At 40.2% G+C, this 18630-nt stretch overlaps 3 protein-coding genes across 3 annotated transcripts; 1 reads left to right on the plus strand and 2 right to left on the minus strand.

The window, feature by feature from the left end:
- Window positions 1-440: 440 nt before the first annotated feature.
- On the plus strand, window positions 441-13999 carry LOC132258110 (inactive serine protease scarface). The gene is made up of 7 exons (XM_059755225.1): window positions 441-609; window positions 2008-2472; window positions 4363-4536; window positions 11540-12520; window positions 12600-12754; window positions 12870-13144; window positions 13210-13999. Exons 2-7 carry the CDS (start codon window positions 2008-2010, stop codon window positions 13605-13607), a joined length of 2448 nt encoding a protein of 815 aa, XP_059611208.1. The 5' UTR covers window positions 441-609; the 3' UTR covers window positions 13608-13999.
- A 91-nt stretch (window positions 14000-14090) lies between these two features.
- On the minus strand, window positions 14091-16572 carry LOC132258111 (lipopolysaccharide-induced tumor necrosis factor-alpha factor homolog). Its single transcript, XM_059755227.1, has 3 exons — window positions 16204-16572; window positions 14687-14813; window positions 14091-14575 (listed from the first exon to the last, which is right to left on the minus strand). Exons 1-3 carry the CDS (start codon window positions 16229-16231, stop codon window positions 14473-14475), a joined length of 258 nt encoding a protein of 85 aa, XP_059611210.1. The 5' UTR covers window positions 16232-16572; the 3' UTR covers window positions 14091-14472.
- A 909-nt stretch (window positions 16573-17481) lies between these two features.
- LOC132257788 (uncharacterized) lies at window positions 17482-18481 on the minus strand. The gene is made up of 3 exons (XM_059754820.1): window positions 17935-18481; window positions 17788-17876; window positions 17482-17718 (listed from the first exon to the last, which is right to left on the minus strand). The coding sequence occupies exons 1-3, from the start codon at window positions 18479-18481 to the stop codon at window positions 17569-17571; spliced, it is 786 nt and encodes a 261-aa protein (XP_059610803.1). The 3' UTR covers window positions 17482-17568.
- Window positions 18482-18630: the final 149 nt, after the last annotated feature.

An 18630-nucleotide genomic window follows, 5' to 3' on the forward strand; every position in this document is an offset into this window, starting at 1 on the left:
CCCCATAAATCTTCCTTCTTTTTTTTTTGCAAAACTTAGCGCACTTATTGCTGGTCAAAAATTGCGTGTGCTCGTCTCATTTGACACAGTGACTAAAAACGCTTTTCTTCTCTCCATTCTCCTTCATTGGAATATTCATCCGCAATGTGTATTCCAGTAGAAACACAGACTAACAAATCGCCGTCAACGTCACTGATCGCGACTTTGTGAATAAATTCGCTTATTTTAAACCCACAAAATGTGTGTATGTCGTCGGTGAGGAAAAAAATACACCACACAAACACTGGTGGAGACGCACTGAGAATGGGGGAGACTCACTGAGACCCAAAATCTCTGGTTTAGAGCTTCAGACAGATCCTCACCACCAATCTCTCTCGGCCACTATATAAACGTGATCACTTTGTGATCTTCTCACATTGTTTGGTGATCGCTCGTCGTATTCGCATCTCTCATCAATTTTTCCCTCCTGTAACAACATCTCTTTCCGTATAGTTTTCTCGAGTGGTGTTTTAGTGACTCTTTTGGCAGTGTGTCTTGTGAAGTGTCTCACCTAACTGGGATATTATACCTCTCGGATTACACTTGTGAACTTCAAACGGATTTGTAAAAGTAAGAATCACACCTTGGCAGACTCTCAAATCTTTCTCTTCAATTTGATTTTGTGCTGTGAATTGAGAGATTCTCAGTGGATTTATTGCTACAGTTTTTTTTCTGAAATCTGTGTTTGCTTCCACTAGTAAATTGACTTGAGATAGAGAGAAGAAGATGAATTTCACCACCAAGAAAAAAAAGCGACAAAGCTGAAGTGGCGCGAAATTTGTATTAGCAACAATGAACGCAAATGAGATTTTGAGTGTTTAACGCGAATAATACTTTTGCAATTGGCTGAAGAGAGGCATAAAAGGAGAGCCTCGAATGGAGCACTAATATTTATTTTACGTTAAATACTTCAAGTGTGTAATTTGCATCTGAAATGGCCACAATAATTGACACGCAGCGTGAGATGCAAGAATGATTGAGAGAAGTGATTTCGGTGTCAAAATAGACGCGCGCGCGCGAGCAAAAGATCTGGCACAAATATCGTCGCCATGATCATCAAATAGTAAATATTATTAATAAATATAAAATCACTTTGTCGTCTCCGTGAGTCTCGACACCTCAATTATTGTGAATTATTCTATCCAAAGCCAATTTGACTGGCGATGATGTGAAGAAATGCAAATTATTGTGTGTCTGGTTTTTTTCCCCTCCGCCTTCGAATGCAAGAAATTATAAAATAATTTTCACTTTCATTCATGGGGTCAAGTTATAGAAAAATTACTCATACACCGTGCGCATTGAGTAATAACGCCAGATCGAGTATTTTGGCGGTTGTCTTGCTTTTTTTTTCTCCTGAGCGTCTTATCTTGCATTTCTCATCGGAAGGGAGGAATAAACAAAAATTGTGATTCAGGCAAGAGAGTCGCTTGTTACCTCAATGACTCGATGCATTTAACATTTTAGTGCTTTTGGATGTTAATAAAAATTAAATTTAATGAATTACACGAGATATTACACTGTTACGCATTTTGTGAGCGACCAGAAGCACTTCTTTCCCAGATTAATGCTTGAATGTCCTTTGAAAGCTTTCTTCTCTCTCATTGTATCACAGCATTATTTTGTGGATTGATGAAGAGATAAAATCTATCGATATTTATGTTGAGAGACCAATTGAAATTGCCCTTTTTGATGCAATCCAAACACTACAACACATTAAAATTCCAGCCCATAAATTCGTGTAATCTGTGATGAAAGGATGAGGAGATAAACTATAACAACTCATTTGCATCTACAATAAAGTTTCACGCAACACTGGAGTGACTCTTTTTGCATAATTTCTAATCTGCTGGCGCAGGTGATCTTCTCCCATTAGTTGGATTGTCGAAAAAGATCACTCGCTGGTAGAAGAAGAAGAAAAAGAGGTAGAAAAAGTCGATTGACTAATGTGATTTTGATTTCCCTCCACAGATGCATCCGTCTTCTGCGGCCTTGGCTGGCCTGCTAATATTAAGCTGTGTGGTGATTAGAGCTGATGATGTAATTACGCGGATAAATGGTCTCCATGACGCTGGTGAGCTGAGGCAGGATCTGCCCAGTGATACACCCTTCTGGTGGATGAACAACCGGTCGCCCTTCAAGCGCGAGAGTGGCGGATGTGCCAATGGATGCGCTCCCACCACCAATGAGCTCACCTTCTCCGCCAATCCCTTCCTCACGGGCCGCGTCGGGGCGCCGGCGGGCTTCGCCGTGCAGACTGTGAATCCCTCCTTCCCGGGCAGCCCCACGGGCAGCCACAACGGCTACCTGCCGCCCAATCCCCAGCCACCGAGGACTGTACCCTGCCTGGGACAGGGACAGGTGTGTGTGGTCCGTCACGCCTGCGCCAGCGGATTCGTTCTCTCCCAGGATGTCGCCGTGCTCGGTCGAGGCCAGGTGAGCGATTCTGTCCTGATGGCGATGATGATGATGATTTGGTGAATTTTTGTGGCATCAGGTCACAATTTCCATAATTTTTAGTCACCACACAACCAGTGGACATTTATCTTTGAGATTTTGAATGTCAATGAGTATATAGATGAAGAGGCATTTGAATTGAAAATTGTGTTTGGCAGATCATCGCCAAGATTTTTTTTCCCTCCCAACTCTTCACATGTCTTTTTTTGGGCTGTGATGTCATGGTCATATCTTCGAAAAATTGTTGATCACTTTCATTATCACACACACAGCATATTTTTAATGCGATGTGTACATAAATGAAGAAAATATTTGAAGATGGATAATAAGGAAATGTAAGCAATTTTTAAATTACATTTTCATGTGATCGCGATATTTCATCAGTGCGCAATCTCGTGTGTGGAAGAGATGATCTTTCGCGTGTGTGCTCACTGATGAGCCACACGAATATGAATTTTAATGATGATATTTTGTGGAATTTTTGTCAATTTTCAAACTAGTTGGACTATAAATTCTGTCACATTAACTGACCATGCCGCGGCAATCAGAAGACACACGCGCGCGCACAAAGAAACAATTAAGATTTTGCGTAAAATTTAAATAATCTCCCACTGAACCATTTTCTTTGCCACTTTGAATGAGCGATAATTTAAATTCAAAAATCCCCTGAGCGCTTTGCTGACCAAAGCGAAAGCGCGCGATAGTCAAAGAACAATTGCGAGGAAGTCTGCCGACGCTTCTTCCTTCGGTGCCTCTTCCATTGAACTCCTTCGCAAAAATTCATGAAAATTTCTTTTGTGGAAAAGTAACAATAACAATATAAGTACCGATTGTTTCATCGATTGCAAATTCCAACGCGTTACCTAATTGAATAAGAAATCTCTCATGTGTTGGCCATAAATATCTTACATATGGTTTTGTAATATTATAATTAGGATCTAGACCTTGGCTGAGTCTGTGTGTGCATACTGAAAAATTCATTGTTGTTTTGTATGTTGAACAAAGAGGAGGAAAAATCTCGCAGCTTTTCACACCATCGCGAGATATAGAATTCTTTTAGCAGATCGATGCACTTGTGCGTGAGCATTTAGAAGAGAGAGAGAAAGTCTCTAAAATTCACATGGCATCTTTTGCACCTTGTTAGGCCACTCTAGGCCCCATAATCTTGACCAGTTCCACTGCAAGCGAATTGCATTGTGAAATGAAAATAAACAGATTGAAATAAGTTCATTGAGCTCCATGGAGAAAAACACAAAATACGATGAATTGACGAAAGGAGCCTGAAAGAGAGGGAGAAAAGATATTAACAGCCAAGATGTAAAAAAAAGTATGATGATAAATTGAATGACTTGGATGCGATCGAAAACTCGCCAACGCGTCATAACACTGACTATTTTATGCAACTCTTGCACTTTTTGCCCGTGGATTATGTAATTTGAATCTCCTCGATATGGCGCGCGAGAGTCTCTTTTTTTTCACCATTTAATTATTTGGCTGTGAGGAAATTTCAATTAAGTTTCTTCCCCTGAGATGGTGTTCTTTTATTGCATCGCGCTGTTGTTGTTGTTTTTTTTTCCTCAACAACCCGCAATGCACGTCCGATCGGCGTATACAGTAAAATTCCACTGATAAAAACCTCATTTAATATTGACATTCAACCAGAGCATGATCTTATGTAAGGTCCCACGGGTGAAATTTGATTGAAACACTATCTTGTCTTGGGCGTTGCTCAGGGGTTCGTTTCTTGCTCTGCCATTGAAATCTTGTGTGCGCGCTCGCAATTTTTGTATGTTTTCACGATCGGCTTTCGCAACTAAATCATTTTCTTCTCTTTTTTCTCTCTCTCTCTCTCTCCATCTATCAATGCAGGAGTGCAACGTTGATACTGAAGTTTGCTGCGCCGTTCGTGTGCCAACCACGACTCCGCGTCCCACAACAACACAACTTCCGCCAACTCCGTGTGTGGAGAGGAATTACTTCTGTGTGGCTCCTCAGGCTTGTCGCAATGGTGTCATCGTCTCCCAGATGAACAATCTTCAGCCGGTGAGTCGCTCTTGTGCCCTGATTTTTCCCACTCACCATCAATTGCGCAATGTTTTCCACGGACAGTTTTTCCCAAGGGGCAGATATTATGGTCTTAAGTGGTGTACAGCTTTAAAAGAAGTGTTAGGAATTGGATAAGTCTCTGTTTCAGTAAATAGAGGCATTTTCTAAGCTAATTTTGCCTAGAAAAATCAATTTTTATTGCTTTTCTAGATGATTTGATTTTTTTAAACAGATTCTGGTTATTAAACAACCTTCAAAATCAACCAATTCTTCAAATTGATTAAATTTAGTAGTAAAAAAGAGCTTAAAAGTCAATCATAACCTCAAAAATATCATTTCAGTGTAGAAGAATGTCTCTGTTTGCGGTTTTAAGTGGCAAACTCAGCATCAATTTAGTATAAACATTGAGATATTCACAATATCCACTCATTTCCAGGTTTGGAAGGATTAAAATCAGTCAAAAAATGATCTTTCAAGCCTGATTCATAACCTCACAATTTAAAAATGCCTTCAAAGGCGTTCAGAAGTGTCTCTGAAGTGTTATATTATCTCCCCCTTGTTTTTCTTTCCCTTGGAGTGATTCATGACTGTGATGGGTGTTTTGTGTATCACATTGGCATTTTGACGCCATGTGTGTATTTGCCACCTTTTTTTCCACCTCATCTATATGATTTTCAACTTGACTCGCTGGGCAAAAAGAGACACAGAGCCAAGGCCTAGGTCAGCCGAGTGCTGAAAAGCTCTCTTCAGCACCACACATTTTCGCCAGACACTTTTATTAATGCCAACCATGGCGAGATTGAGTGATGATGGAGAGAATTATGCTCAAATGGGTGTCTATGCATGGATTATCTTCACACCAATGGCATCAACGTTAAAAATGCGATTGAGAGAAGGTGGAGATCTGATGATGTCACGTTGAGACCATTACTATTGCCCAATCAACACAAATCTCTTCAGTGTGACCATTGGAGATATCGAAGAAAATCGCACTGGAGAGAAAAAGTTGCCAAATGCAAATATCGCACATTCTTTTTCTGCATTGCATAATACTTTTATTAAGGGTTAAATCAATAAATTTTTATGAGATATACACTGAGATGAAAAAAGGGTGTTGAGAAAAAAAATTGAGATTATATTGGATTTAACTAGTTTTCACTGGTCTTTAGCATAAATTTCAGTCTCATCAGTCACTCATTAAATAATGCCATCATCAAGAAGCCACCGCCGTTACCGGTTTCAAGTTGACACCTGGATCTCTAGTCAAATTAGCCATCTGATGACCAAAAAAAACACTCTCCAACTCGTACTGAATTTCCACGCTAATGTGGCTCTCCTTGAAGCAATCTTATCCTGAACTGTGCGAACATTTTGAAATCACCATCACGATTTCCCTGAGTGCATCATGACAATCAATGCTGGGCAATATGTGGTTTTTTTCTTCTTCTTCGCACATAATAAAATTATACTGCTGAATTGATTTACAGAGAGCTTCAGAGGCTCATCAACACACTTTCTCTGGGGTGAATTGAATATATTGAAATCCTATTAAATTTTGCAATAATCACAGAAAGGACAATAAGCAAAAAACAACACACTTACTTCCATTTTGTGGCGCTTACATAAGAAAGTGATCATCACATTCTCTCTCTCTAATATATGACTCTGTGCTCTTCCCCTTTTGTCCACCCAGTTGGGCAAAGTAAGATAAAGAAGTTGAGATACATTTAATGATCACTTCGTGGAATTGATTGAATAATTTTGTGGCTTTTCTTGCGGCACAGCCAGAGCATGAAGAATGGAGTGGCATTTGTATTCCTGTCTAAGAGATCGCATTCACTTATTTCATGTGAAAATGGGCATGACATAGACATTATTCGGGGCGAGAGAAATGCGAGAAAAGAAGATCAAAAAGCACTGAAGAGGTCTTGAAACTGAAATCTATTGTGCAATCATTGAACTCTCCTCAGGCTGACCGGCGCTCATAGGCAACAATAGCCCAATATATTGAAGAATACAAGACGCCAATATGAAAATCCTCAAGTCAAACTAATAAAGCATAAATGTCAATGCTTTTAATTCTCCTCTTTCTCGGCACTTTGGCGCTCATTGCAGCTTTTAGCAATGGCTCAGAAAGCATTCCTTCCCATTCGGTTATTCTCATGGCGCCGCCGACAGCATGAAAATGTTAGTCTTCTCGGGTGGGTATTGCGGAAAAAATCCCGCCGAGACGACAGCAAGAGTGAGATAATGGAAAAAATGCCCATGGTAAAACAAGCTCCAGAGACGGGCTTATTTTAATCATCCAGACAGCGAAATTGTGAAAGAAGTGGCGTATTGAAAATTTCATTATTTCACTCAATATAATGTACAGACAATTTTCTGCTCATGTGCGCGCAGCATTAATGGCGAAAAAGGGCAAATTTAAATTGTTGCTAAAGTTTTTTTTTATTATGGCACTTTATGAGTGCATTTTAAACTTATTGAATTTTCTCTGACCTCATCGATTGACAAGGAATGAGATTTGTTTGGTGATCTTCGCCATAAGAATGTTTATTGCGTAGTTTTGCTATTACATCAAACAAGGAAAATTAATTTCTGCTCATCAATCTCCAGAGCGAGAGAGCGAGAGCGAGAGAGAGACATTCCATGTGTCTCTTGATGTTGGCTTGTGCAACCTCTGCCATAGCCTTAGTTGAGAATGCACATAAATGACAAATTTGTTTATTTTATAATCATTAAGGCACAATTATACGTTTTAAATGTCGCATAAATTTTTCACCCGCACTTCGCCGTCGCGGCGAATCATTGAGAATTTTGCAGCTTCTTTTGGTCAAATGAAAATTGCGGTGTGAAGATTTAAAAAAAAAAACCGATCTCTCTGTACACACAATATTCATGGTTTATTGACAAACGCGATTCGTCTTGTGACAAGACAACAATCTCCCCACGCGACTTTTCACACTCTCTCGGCAATTGCCATATGAAGCCTGTGTGCATGCGGACGATCGTGATAATTTATCGTCGCATAATTCACCATACCAGAAAGATCTCCTCCACCAGAAAACACACCAGACGACCACTGTCTGCGTCTGGCAGCATAAAGAAAATTGTCTTCGATGTATACAAATTGAATCAGAATTGCCTAAACAAATATACATCATAAGTTGAATTTCTGCGCGAGGTGGCAAGTCAATAAAATATCAATTAAGAAACTTTTAACTGCAACCTCTGTGACATGTATCATCCTGATCTCCAACCGATAATTTCATAATTTTCCATCGCTCAGCCGTCAAAAGAGTTGTGGAACACACAGAGATGCCGATAACTAGGACGCCAGCAAGTCAATAGATGAATGAATATTTCCGAAGGTTGAACATTTAAATCCAATTTCACGGCATTTACCCTGATCCATTGGTGCACTGTGCCAGTGGAAGAAGACAAAAACCTTAACCGAAATTTTGAGGCGCTTTTATCTCCTACACGATCATTAAACAATGGTGAACTTTAGAGAAAAGTTTTTGAAGATCATGATCACGTGTAAGATCAAACCGTGAACCTTCCTGAGGTGTAGATTTGAAGCTTCTTAGGGATCCAAACACTTCCTCATTAATTGAGACTTCACGCTATTTACCATGCCCAAATATTTGATCAAGCATTTTGCATCTTTGGTAGAAAGTTTTGATTAATTGTTTTGTTTAAAATTCTTACTAAATATGTCTATAATTTCAAGCTTGAGCAACAATAACAACAACCAATCGTCATGACCTTTCAGTAACACCTAATTGTGTGCAAATGAAGCACAATAAAATTAGGCAATTCGTAACTATGAAGAAGAAACATATCCAAGAATATATTCCCAATATGCTTAATTGTAATTTTTTTCGCGCAATCAATCAACAGGCATTGCTCAAGAGCAAGAGAGCTCAATGTTGTATTTTCAGAGATTAAATGCCATACAATTGCCGTTCAATGCTCAACAAACATGATCACTTTGAAATGCTAATGATCTCATTCTATCCTTTATTATTGATCAATCTCATGATCGGGATTACCGGGACAGAGAATCAACTGAAGATGTTTGCTTTTATTTGCTTCACATGCCGATGACTTTTTGTCACCTGACTTGCAACACGTTTTCACCATCAAAAATATTGTTTCCTAATTGTTGACAGCGCAAAAAAAAGTGAATTTATTGACTATTAATTGAGTAGGAAGTTTAAGATCATCTCTTTTTTTTTCATTGATGAATTCCAACATTTAAGATTTAATGATGTCAAATGGAGATCTTAAAAATAGTCTTTTTTCTGCTCAGTGACAAAGTCACAGTGTCGCCTTGAGATTTAAGATGGGTTTTTACGATCGAACGCGATCCTCATTTTATTCAATAAAAAAATCTTCACAATATCCGCATCGTCATCTCTCCTTTATTATTATTTATTTACTTAATATCGAATTAATTCAAATTAGAGGAGATACAGTGTGAATATCGCGGTGGATGTGTTAAGAATATATCGCGATGTTTACCATCGCAAGCGAATGTTGGCAGCATTCCATTGATCATGCTGATCAAACGGAACGATATTTTTAGTTGTTTTACGGTAGAAACATCAATTAGATGTCAATTGCTAATTAATTTTCAAGAATGTCTCACTGGTGTGTGTTAATTAAATTGGTCAGGAGGATGGTGAATTTATCGTATGGCTAAAAGAGAGTATTGAGTCAATGCCATACCAGAGATTTTCCACTGACGATCATCACGATGTAATTTCTTGTTCACGATCAGTAGCCAAATGATCATAATCAGGCATGATGTCGATGAATTGATGCCCTTTTCGTATAAGTCATAAAACACACAACTTGACTATGCCCATCATTGGTGCGAAAACACGTGGGGAAGCGCGAGCGCGCGCGCGGGAAAGGTTATAAATTTCCAGCACTTTGTTGTGCAATCTTACGTGATCATTCATGGATTTCTGCTCGTGTAAAATCTTCCCAGTGTCAGCAGAATGTGTGGATTTTCACGTGTGCGATACTGACCTACGAACCCGGATCCCAATTCACTTTTGCACTCCACTATTTGCTCTCCAACCATCGCTCTCGCTCTTTCGCATCACTTTTTCCTCTCCTGACTGTCTTTCTAACACATTTGTGATTTATAAATAAAATTCATGTCTCTATTTGCATTATCTATTTGAATTCTCTTCATCTCTTCGGTTTGGCAAATACAAATTTTCGTCTGACTGCGTCTTCTCAATGGTGATTATTAGTGTGAAGATATTTTTAATGTGAAGCACTCTGTCATGGGATTTTTTTAATGCAATAATTTGCTATAAAATGTCTTGATTGTCATTGACATTATATTAGGAGAAAAAAACCATTGCATCAATTGTTACAGTCTTGGACATGAGATAAATACATGCAAAAGGAATTGTTCAGTGTGCATGAATTGCTGTGAAAATGTGCGAGAGAGGCAAAAATTTTGGCAATTGCGTAAGAAAAACCATTTAATAATTGATTAGATCCACTTAAAAATCGCACATTCTTCACATGGTCGAGAAAAAAGCAGTAGTTTGTTGACATAGACAATTTCGATGGCGTATTTTTTTCCGCCCTCCACTTTTCGCTCATATATCTCGAAGAAATATCAATATTTTCATATTTGACCACAAGTGATCATCACTATGCCGCATATTTCACATTAAATTTATCTTTGCCGCCTCTGTTTTTTCCTCCTCCTCCTCCTCTTCTTCTTCCGAACGAGAGGTGATTATGTGAAAATGATGGAAGTACTTGAGGATTGTTTTTTTCTTACCAATAGCGATTTAATCTTTCACTCCTTCACAATTTCATTTCGTCTGACTTTTTTTGTCAGGGAAAAAGATGCCCACTGGAATTGCTCAAGTGTCTCCGGGATGATTGGTAAATGCCGGTAAATGCTTTAGAACGAAGTGGCGACGATGCATTTGCAAGAGCGAAGGTGTTGGTGGCGTCTTCTGCACGCGATTATTAAGTGTTCGCACGCTAATAGAGGTGTTGTGTGGCAAAAAATTGCACAATACTTGTACAATTCCGAATTTGTTTCAAAAGTCGCCGACTAGTTTTCCAGTGTCATTAGTCCGTTGTGTTGGAGATAGCGCGATTAATTTACTGGCGAAGGAGTCAAATGTGGGCCAATTGGGTATACATTGAAGCTCTCAATGCTTCTGCCTTCCGTTTGCTGCTTAAAAGGTTATCACAGAGTGCCAATATTTGTTGCATGAGTTTATGACTCGCTTACATTAAGCCAAGAGTTGGTGGCACAATTTGAAAGTTGATTTCAAGGAGGGAGATAATATGACTCAAATCTGTACACCACTTCCGAACACTTCCAAATCGATTGAATCTCTTAAGTATCCATTCGATATTTCTGCAAGAATCCATGATAAACGCTTTTTCGGCCATCTTGTTCCACCATAACCTCAAAATATGACTAAAAAATCTTTAAAGATTTTTTTTGAAAGCTTTCTAGATCACAAAATCATATCTTTTGCTTTGCTAATGAGCTCAAAACGTTGATTCAGAGTCAAAATTGTGCAGAAAATAGTCCAAATGACTCTTTTTGAGGTTATGTGCGATCTTAACACTAAAAATGCTGAATCTGCTGAATTCTACCAATGATTGACGATCTTTTGAATTTGAGCACAAGAATTGATGTGCTAGAATACGAATTATTCCAATAATTAGTCACTAAATCTATTTTTGATTTGTTACATTATAAAAATGATTATTGGGATAATTGTGATTTTTCTACCCAAAAATCATAAGAAATCCAAAGAATCGGCATAATTTATGAATAAAAGAAGCTCTCAAGAAAGGAAAAATGCAAATTTAAGAATATTTTCACTTCTTAAGTACTTCTGCTGAGCTGTACACCATTTCTGACTGTATTATCCTCCCTTTGGTTGATTTCACCCCTGATTGAGTCAAATGGATCTAAATGTCTTGTGTTTCTTTGCAGGTTCGTCAATGCTACTCACCTCAGGTGTGCTGCCGATTCGTCCAGGAACCGAGCGAGACCGTCACGAGACCCAGCGTCACACTGCCACCATATCCCAAGCTGCCGAACGAGATCTCTGACTCAACCGTGCTAACGGATGACGGCTACGTGATCAAGGTGCCAGACAATCAGTACCTGCCCCAGAGGGAACCGTCGCCAGACTCGCAGAACCCCATCGTTGTCCCTGCCCCGACGACCACCTTCCGTCCGGTGCCCAGCCCAACCACTCCTCAGTATCTTCCTCCGCCTCCGTCCACCGCGAGGCCCTACGTGCCACCGGTTGCCGTGAGCACAACCGCCCGACCAGTGGTCATCGTGCCCTCCAGCACGCCCCAATATCTGCCCCCGTACAAGGGTGACCAGTACATCCCGCCAGTCGACAGGGAGGGAGAGCCCTCCAATCCCCAGTCCAACAACATCCTCCCGCCCACCACCAGGCGCCCCCGACCGCCGCCGCAGCGCGGTGAGAACCAGCTGGCTGAGCCCATTGTGCCCAGCGGATGCCCCGCCGCCATGAACTGCACCGAATACCAGTACTGCGACGTGAAGGGAGTCATCACCACCACTCCTGTCGTGCTGACCAAGGAGCAGGAGCTCTTCCGCGTCCCACTCACGGACTGCGTCGATCGCAGGAGAGGCTTCCAGGGCAAGTGCTGCCGCGATCCCAACTACGTCGATCCCTGGCCAGTAGGTCAGCTCGGCCAGTACAATCCCCAAATCCTCAATGCCGCCTTCGACGATGGCTCGTACAGGCCCGAGAAGTACCGCACGCAGCAGAACACAGTGATCCGCGGCCAGTCACAGCTCAGCCGACCCATCGCCGCCGGAGCCTCCACGGTCAATCGCCAGGTGCTCACGACACAGCAAAGCCAGCACATCAGCAACAATGTCATCGCCGATAGATTCTCCGTCGGAGCGGATGCTTGTGGAACGAGAAACCTGGTGAGTAGAGCGCATCTTGAAGTCACGACTTCACAACTTCATTGCCAATGAAATGGTGTGTTTTTCTCCGTCTCTGCAGAACACTCAGCCACGTGGCGCTGGACCTCTGGACACCGGCTTCGGTGAATTCCCATGGCAAGCAATGGTGCTGCTGGAGACCAACCGATCCCTCCTCTGTGGCGGTGCCATCATCGAGCGAGACGTTGTTGTGACTGCTGCTCATTGTGTTTCTGGGTGAGTCTCTTAATTATGAGCACGCGGGCACTAAATTACACCCAAAATTGCTGCCAAGCCCGTGAAGCTGCGGAAGTTCATGATGTGAAAATGTGGCATTTAAATCCGTTTGCAGACTGCCTGCTCGCAGTGTGATGATCAAGGCCGGCGAGTGGCGTCTTGGCGTCGATGAGGAGCCCAAGACATTCCAGATTGTGCGGGTGAAAGCCATCACTCTCCACCCAGCCTACAATCCGACCAATCTCAACTCCGACGTGGCTCTGCTGCATCTCGAGGAGAAGCTTCGCTATGACACCCACATCGGTCCGATCTGTGTTGATGATGAGTACGTGACGAGCGCCTCCACCACGGACTGCGTCACCACCGGCTGGGGCAAGGAGGTTCTCAGAAGTGAGTGAAGAAGCTCTCTTTAAATTTGACGGCAATGCTAATTGCGTCCTCTTGTCTCGTTGCAGTCAACATCCAGAACGCCCTGATGCACTCCCTGCCAGTCACTCTCCTGTCCGACGGTGAGTGCCAGGCCGCTCTCTCTGGCTACGGATTCAACTCTCAGACCGGCGTGTGCGGCCGCCCGCGTGCGGACGCGTGCGAGGTGGACGTGGGCAGCGCCCTGGCCTGCTCCAACGGCAAGGGTGGCTACGTCCTGCGCGGCGTGTACTCCACAGAGACCGAGTGCGCCAGCTCCAACCAGGTCGTCTCGTTCGCTCGCGTGGACACACAGTGGCTGAGGCAGGCGCTGAGCTCACCGCAGCCCCAACCCACTCAGACTGTTCAAATCTACGAGCCTCAACCAAATAGTCCTCAACGAGTGATAACGCAGGGTCCAGCGTACTTGCCACCTCATCGAAAGTAATTCCAGAGCAACACAAGTTAATTAATTGAAATTTTCCCCTCTTCCGCCCCCCAATCTCTCTCTCTCTATTGCGTCCCTCAAAACTTCTTTCTTTCTTTTTTTTGTTAATTTGTAAGGAAAAGAAAATACCTTTTTAGAGTGTTTAGGAGTCTATCCCCTTTTCCTCTAATCTGACACGAGAAAAAAAACATTACGAAAGAGACACACTTTTACACGCCCAACATCACAAAATCACAGATAAACACACAACAAATGAAAAGATACCCAAGAAAATACTCAAAAAAAAATCATTACACTCTTTATATACTCTCTTCTGTGGAGATTTGTATCGATTTTTGTGTTTTTTGTACTTTTAAACCTCTTTGCAATTTTTGCAAAAGTTAAAAACCCTCTTTTTGGAACGATTTTCCTCCGGATTTCCTCCACCTTTGCAAAAGTGGTTGAAGTTCAGAGGACTGATGGTGAAAAAAAAAATCAAAAGTATTTCCTAAAAATTTCAAATGTTTATTAGCGATAAGAATTATTATTTAATGCCTTCTTAAATGCTATTTAAAGTAATAAAGTAAATACAAATACTATCCCATGAATTTTATTTTATACATATAGAAAAATGTTTGGACTGATTGGTATTTGGAATTTTTCTTTAGCATTCGCAGAAAGCGAGAGACGCGAGATTATTTCTGAGGCTCACACCTCGCTTGCAGCATATGCTGCAAGACATCGCGACTTTCCGCCCAAAACTTATTGACGCATAGCGAGCAAATACAGAGGAAAAAAACTCCCGACAGAGAAGCAATCAGCGAAATTAAGTTCAAAATAATCTTATCGTATTACATAGTATATTCTTTGACACGCTGCAGCGGGACTATTTTTGGTATGTGCCAATAAATGAGCCACAGTTGGGGCAATAGTGATTAGCATTCTTGCACGAATCCATGCAATAAGGCACACAAACGCATGGCCAGCACCTGAAAGCAGGCGGAGAAGAAGAATTGTAAATAAAATTCTCTAATTCACAATATTGCATTTTGCAATTATAAGTAATTAGCATTGATTCTGAGTGATAAAAGAAAACTCACAGAAAAACACAAAGCAGAATTGCGATCACGTGAGTTCTAGTGGTTGATTCCGTTCTCACGTTCGTCATCACGCTGAGGCGACAGGAAGGGCACACGATGCCCGTGGATGAGGGGCCCACGGCAGGTGCTGCAAAAAAGGCAGAGAGAGTGAATCAGATCAGTGAGTCATGCGAGTTCTCTATTCCAAGGGGGAGATAATATGGTCAGAAGTTGTTTACAGATCAGAAAGTGTTGCAATTTTTACTCTAAAAAATTAATTCTTATCCAAGCCTTGATTTTGACATATTTTACTAGGTTATGTGACTGATTTAAGACTAAATAACATCTTAAACTAGAAATTCTTGCGCTTAATTTGAAAGCATTTTCACTTTATTTGTAGAATTGCGTATTTTAAGTAAGAAATTAAGAAAAGGTCAAGAAAAATACGAAACAGTGCAATTTTAGCGGAAGAAAATCAAAAAATAATTGTATAAAAACGTTTTGGGTTAGATTTGAGTTAGATTTCAGTCAGATTCTAGTTAGATTCCAGTTATTAGTTGATTTTAGGATATTCATAAACAATTCATGGAATCTTCAGTCCTGTTAAGAAGTGTTAAGGATTTTTAATTTTAATATTCTCTTATTTTTCTAGAAGAGCTTGAAAAGCTTCAGAAAGAAAACATTCCGCAGAGCAATGTCAATGACAAATTAGTCTTTAATGGGTTATTGAAGCTTATAACATCTCTATAAGACAACAAATTCACAGGATGTTTCAATAAATAAGTGAGATAAATTGCACTGTTTACTCATTCTCGTCTCTCTAGCCAATTGATTGCTTATTGGCTTTATTTGCAGACCATTTTCTGCTGAGACTTTCTCAGAATTGTTGTCTGACAGTGCAGTGAGTGTAAAATGACACGCGATGATCTCCCACGAAGTTTTAGATAGTGATAAGACGAAGCATAAATAAAACATTCTACTATTACACATAATCACACCTTTTGCGCCTTGCATTTGTCATATGAGATCATCAGCTTCGTATCATCATGAGAGCAGAGCAAATTTAATAATAACAGAAATGTATCTTTGCACAGTTGATAACGAAGATATCATTGTGATAGCAATATTTTTTCTAAATTTATAATTATAAGAATGGAAAGTTTCTCAACACATTTACTATTTACTCTTCTTTGCTCAACGCGATCTACACTTGTGATCTACATCAATTAATTGAAACACACATAAATTAAATTGTCTGATTCACATTCCTCACTCTATTTACACCTACAACTTATCTTGTGTAGGAGCAAAAAAAAAAGTACCTCAAAGTCACAAAAAGTCACTGAATTGGTCGTGCTTGTGAGCCATTTTCCTGGGGATTTTCTAAGTCTCTGAGTAAATAATTTGGCTCATTCTGTCGAAGCGAAGATAAAATCACCAGTGATAAGATAACCGGCAACTTGTTGGTGGACTTTTCAATGCCACGCCTCGTGTTTCAATCACAATTTATTGAAAGAAATTCCATCTTTGATACTCACATGTGACGATGACCGTTTGTGTATTCATGTTGCGTGTTTGGATTTTGTCTGGAGAATGAGAATTGATGCACGAAAAGCACTAAAATTTGCTGGAAACTTCGTAATGAGGCAACTGTGGCCTTACAATGTTCACTTAAGCACGCTTTTTTAGGTTTCACTTGCTCGCTCTTGCGCGTTCTGTGACGGAATGAAGCTCGGCCGAACACTTGGAGGGGCTTTTGTCGGTCAATCCAGACTCTCTTATCAATCTGGGACTTTGGCGAAGTGTGCTATGACGCCACCAATGTAATTTATTGCTATATATCAGGTATTGACGAGGCACTGAGAGATGGGAAGTTGATATAGTTCAGTGTGCACGTTCGAAGAGAGATGAAGAATGACTCACAGCGAGACGCCTTCGCGAGGGGATTTTCTTACGCACACTTTCGCGTGTCGCGAGTGAGTATATGTAGGTGAAAAGCATAGCTTATATGTGAGAATATGCAAAGTGGAGCGCACAGTCGTGCCTCAGCCTAAATACAAACTACATTTTCCGATTCTACTGTGAATGATTGCAGTAAAGCATATGCTGTGTTCATTTGCTCTAGGCGCAACTCTAGGCTAGAGTAAATTGCAAATGGTAAAATATTTTGAATATCTGCACTGCCAGAGCTTCTTTTTCAACAAATTGAGGCATTTTCTTAGTTAATTTTCCTTAATAAAGCTCAATTTTATTGCTTTTCTAGGTTATGTGATTGATTTAAAACAAATTTTAATGCTTGAATAACCCAAAAATATTAAATTTATGTTCAAATTGCAAATATTTCTCTTTTTCTACGCAAATTTGGGCATTTTTGACCGGAAAAACTCCAGATTGATTGAGAAAAACATTAAAAGTCAATCATAACCTCAAAAAATTTAATTTCAGTCTAAAAGAATGTTTTTTTTTGTAGAAACATTCAGAGATTCACTGAATGTTTCACTCATTTCCAGATGTGAAATGATCTAAATTAGTCCAAGAAGAATATTTTAAGTCGAATTCATAATCTCACAATTTAGTTAGAATTTTTCAAAGCATTTTCTGAAGGAAAAACTTAAATTAGATTTTGATAAGTCAAAATTGAATGTGAAAAACAGTAAAAAGAGTCTAGAAAGTGATAGAAAATGCTGCAAAAGACGTTCAAAAGCGTCTGAAGTGTTGAAGCTTCTGCACAGACGCTGTGGAAGTGTCATTATCTCCCCCTTGAGTAAACCTCGAGAAAAGAATATAACTCTTTATACATTTTAGACATCATAGAGTTCATTCTTGATTTCTTACACTTAATTTTCGTACAGAAAACCCAAATAAAAGACACAGAATTTCTCTTTTTCCCATCTTCAATGTCTTCAACGCTTCTTTTGCTGAAACTCCCCAAGGCAGTAGTCACACTTACTGCAGTAGAGGAACTGTTGCTGGATGTTCTTGGCGAGGCAGGGCAGAAAGCAAAGCGGCCAGCAAGTTAAGATGCAATTTGCTGCAATCTGCGATGTAGCGAGCTGAAAATGTCAAACAAGCACTTCATGAAAAACTTCTTCAAACACTGATTTCAAAGTTTCTTCTCCTACTCTTCGCGTGTAAGTCCTCAAGATGGGTCTGCTTCTTTGGCCACACTTGTTGCAGATGATCCTAACGCTTGTTGGTCTCCAAGTTTCCACTAAGAAGACAAGATTAATATTAATTATGCTAATGAAAAATAAAATTTCTATGTTTACCAGAAGTTATATAAGATTTCCTTTGAGGTTCTGAAGCTTTCTGTGGAACTTTTGCCTTCTGAGCTTCGACAGTTTGCACACTTTTGCTCTTAACGGTGTGTTTTTCTTCCTCAATCACATGCTTCTCATCTTGAGGTGCTTTCTCCGCCTTGAGGACTTCTTCAAGCGATGCTTGTGATACATTTTTAACGGAGGGTTCTTCATACAATTCAGCCACTACTGATTGCTTTTCTGACTTGCCTGTGTACTGCACATAATCCTTCACATTGATGGGAAAGGAAGGAGCACACTTGTCTTCCGGAAAAGGGGGCGTTGGAATTGGTGGAGGTCGAAACTTTTTCTCTTTTGCATCTTCATCTGTTGAATTTGATGATTTTGTCGATCTAGAGTTCTTTTTCACCTTCTTCGGCTCGATTTCGTTGGGAGAATTCTTCTCCTCAGATGTTAAAACATGCGCCACAATTGTCACTTCGGGTTTTCGATTGAAGAATTTCTTATAGAAATTTGTTGTTGAATCATTCTCAGATGACAATTTTTGATTATTCATTTCTGTTCACTGCAAAAGAGTCTAAAATATTCACTTATTCGTCAAATGTAGATTTTGTTTAACTACTCACATCCTTAAATTTCTCTGTGATTCCCAACATAGAGCCACAATTTGAACAGACGTGAACTCCCACTTGGAGTTTAGGACAA

This window comes from Phlebotomus argentipes, unplaced genomic scaffold (genome assembly GCF_947086385.1).
Source record: "Phlebotomus argentipes unplaced genomic scaffold, Phlebotomus argentipes genome assembly scaffold_4, whole genome shotgun sequence".
NCBI classification, from domain to species: Eukaryota; Metazoa; Arthropoda; class Insecta; order Diptera; family Psychodidae; genus Phlebotomus; species Phlebotomus argentipes.

What these genes read in the sequence shown, in the direction of transcription:
- LOC132258110 (XM_059755225.1), top strand. Translation starts at nt 2,008, where the DNA reads ATGCATCCGTCTTCTGCGGCCTTGGCTGGCCTGCTAATATTAAGCTGT. An exon ending in CTTGTGGAACGAGAAACCTG is followed by an intron (nt 12,521 to 12,599) that starts GTGAGTAGAGCG and finishes CCGTCTCTGCAG; the next exon opens with AACACTCAGCCACGTGGCGC. An exon ending in GGGCAAGGAGGTTCTCAGAA is followed by an intron (nt 13,145 to 13,209) that starts GTGAGTGAAGAA and finishes GTCTCGTTGCAG; the next exon opens with TCAACATCCAGAACGCCCTG.
- LOC132258111 (XM_059755227.1), bottom strand. Translation starts at nt 16,231, where the DNA reads ATGAATACACAAACGGTCATCGTCACAT. An exon ending in ACAAACGGTCATCGTCACAT is followed by an intron (nt 14,814 to 16,203) that starts GTGAGTATCAAA and finishes CCTTTTTTGCAG; the next exon opens with CACCTGCCGTGGGCCCCTCA. An exon ending in ATTCTGCTTTGTGTTTTTCT is followed by an intron (nt 14,576 to 14,686) that starts GTGAGTTTTCTT and finishes GCCTGCTTTCAG; the next exon opens with GTGCTGGCCATGCGTTTGTG.
- LOC132257788 (XM_059754820.1), bottom strand. Translation starts at nt 18,481, where the DNA reads ATGAATAATCAAAAATTGTCATCTGAGAATGATTCAACAACAAATTTC. An exon ending in GAAATCTTATATAACTTCTG is followed by an intron (nt 17,877 to 17,934) that starts GTAAACATAGAA and finishes TTGTCTTCTTAG; the next exon opens with TGGAAACTTGGAGACCAACA. An exon ending in TGAGGACTTACACGCGAAGA is followed by an intron (nt 17,719 to 17,787) that starts GTAGGAGAAGAA and finishes TGACATTTTCAG; the next exon opens with CTCGCTACATCGCAGATTGC.